This window comes from Penaeus monodon, chromosome 31, assembly GCF_015228065.2.
Source record: "Penaeus monodon isolate SGIC_2016 chromosome 31, NSTDA_Pmon_1, whole genome shotgun sequence".
NCBI classification, from domain to species: domain Eukaryota; kingdom Metazoa; phylum Arthropoda; class Malacostraca; order Decapoda; family Penaeidae; genus Penaeus; species Penaeus monodon.
The window spans coordinates 28,472,851-28,475,193 of NC_051416.1; the positions used below are offsets into that span (position 1 = coordinate 28,472,851).

General features: G+C 37.6%; 1 protein-coding gene across 1 annotated transcript in view; it reads right to left on the bottom strand.

Moving 5' to 3' along the window:
- Position 1: 1 nt before the first annotated feature.
- Positions 2-2,343, bottom strand: part of LOC119593152 (26S proteasome regulatory subunit 6B-like) — a 7,612-nt gene continuing 5,270 nt past the window's right edge. Inside the window, 4 exon segments of the mRNA XM_037942116.1 lie at positions 2-397; positions 758-1,441; positions 1,784-1,816; positions 1,818-1,976. Of these exon segments, the coding sequence (XP_037798044.1) occupies positions 59-397; positions 758-1,441; positions 1,784-1,816; positions 1,818-1,976 (1,215 nt within the window). The 3' untranslated portion in view covers positions 2-58.

Genomic DNA, 2,343 nt, shown 5'->3' on the forward strand with positions numbered 1-2,343 from the left:
GATCTAATGTGCTGTAAGATATTAGTATTGTCATCTGTTAAGTGCTGTAATACCTAACTTATTTATAGAACTCATGGTCTGACTCATCCTTTTTAACATTGTTTTTATAAGCCTTTTCAAAGTCCTTGGCCAAGACAATGTATCTGTTCTCTCGTACAGCATGCATACCAGCCTCTTGGCAAATAGCATTTATGTCAGCACCAGAGATACGATCGGGACGAGCAACATAATCTTCAAGGTCCACATCCTCGCTTAAATTCATGCGACCAGTAATAGTGGAGAAGATGAGTCGCTTCTGTCTACGGTCGGGCAATGGGAACTCAATCTTTCTGTCAAGACGTCCAGGGCGAAGGAGGGCAGGATCTAGGGTGTCTGCACGGTTAGTGGCCATAATAACCTGTTTAAGGGAAAGAAATATTACAATGCTGTTCATAATAAATAACAGAAAAACAGCAACATATCTTTAATTCCTTTATTTTTTATTAATATTTTTTTTTTTACAATTATCACTTTGAACTGACTTGAATGGATAGTCTTTGAAAAGGATAATCAATCTATTGTACCCAAACAGGGAGACAAGATTCCACTTTTCAAGATTTCATTACTTTAATCTTTATAATCTATTTATTGCTTTATAGGCTATACCTATGCTGTATACTGAAGGAAGTTGTTACAGCTAAAATTCACAACAAAGAACTTTTGGGAACTAGTAAAATATATAGACAGAAACATCTATAAATCAAATAAAATAACTTACTTTAACATTTGTAGTCTGGTCAAAGCCATCCATCTGATTGAGCAGCTCTAGAAGAATACGCTGAACCTCACGATCAGCACCAGTCTGTGCATCAAATCGTTTTGTTGCAATAGCATCAATTTCATCAATGAAAATAATAGCTGGAGCATTTTCTCTGGCTAATCGGAAAACATCTCTTACCATACGGGGCCCTTCGCCTAAGTATTTCTGCACAAACTCTGAGCCCACAACGCGGATGAAAGAAGCTGTTGTGTGATGTGCCACAGCCTTTGCAAGCATGGTCTTACCACATCCTGGTGGTCCAAACATAAGCACACCTCTGGGTGGGTCAATACCAATCTGCTTGTACAAATCAAAGTGAGTCAGAGGCAATTCAACAGCCTCCCTAATCTCCTGTTTCTGCATGTCTAAGCCTCCAATGTCGGAGTATGAGACATCTGGCTTTTCATCCGCTTGCAACATGGAAATTGAGGAATCAGCTTCAGGGGGTAGCACATCCACAAGGGCATTACTGTGCTTGTGAAGAGCCACAGAAGCAGAGGGTTTAAGCAGTTCACGATCTATAGTGGACAGAATGCGGACATAGTAGTTTGATCCTGTAGTTGATCCCACAATTCCAGTATTCTGGTCAACTGCCTCTAGGAACTGGCCAATGACCAAGGGGACGCTCTGAATCCGTTTAACCTGAAAGGGAAAAAAGAACTTTAGCATCTTCCCTTACAGAACACAATGTCTTCCAACATAAAAGTAAAAAAGTATTGTATACTTATACAGCAACAACTTTAACATAGTAACATTTAACAAAGATAGTAATACTGGCAATTTTTTCTATGCAACATGGAAAAACACATTAATTAAGAATGATTTTTGTTTTATAATGAAAGATCTCACTACCTCTATACCTTCTGTACTTTTGATGCAACTTATGGAGTAAATATGCTCGGCTGCTCTTGTATACAGGCAAAGTTTTGTATGAAGATTAAATGTGTCTTCACTCTAGTTCAACCAAATAAGAATCTAATTTACCTCTTCCTGAGCATGTCTGTACTCCTTCTTCAAGGTTATGAAGTTCATCTTTAATGTAATCTTCCTGAACGCGCAAGTACTCCAAATTCTGAAGGAGGCGCTTGTATGTGTTGTAGTCATCTTTTGTGGTTTCATCACTGACAACGGTTAACCCTCCGAGAACAGGGACTTTGACATCCGCTGTCTCCTCCACCTGAAACAAGACACAAAAATTATTATTAAAGCCATTTACCTTTACTGATGCAAAATGTGGGTGAAAGTTCTGTAAAATAATGCTGGAGTTTAAGCATTATTAGTTGTTTTGATAATACAATATACATATTTAATCTGATCCCATTGAAGAATACCCTCTTGCCTGGAACTGTTTTCTGGTACTTACAATCTTAAAGTGAAATCAACAATTTATTTCAAAACTAGTCTTCTAGTGTGGAAATACAGAAAATGTACAGTACTGATAAAGTAACACAAAAATTCAAAACAATACAAATCTGACTATTCAACTAGTTCAGTGACAGACATTCAGATGAAGATGCCAAGAAAACTGTAAGTGAAGGTTCTAC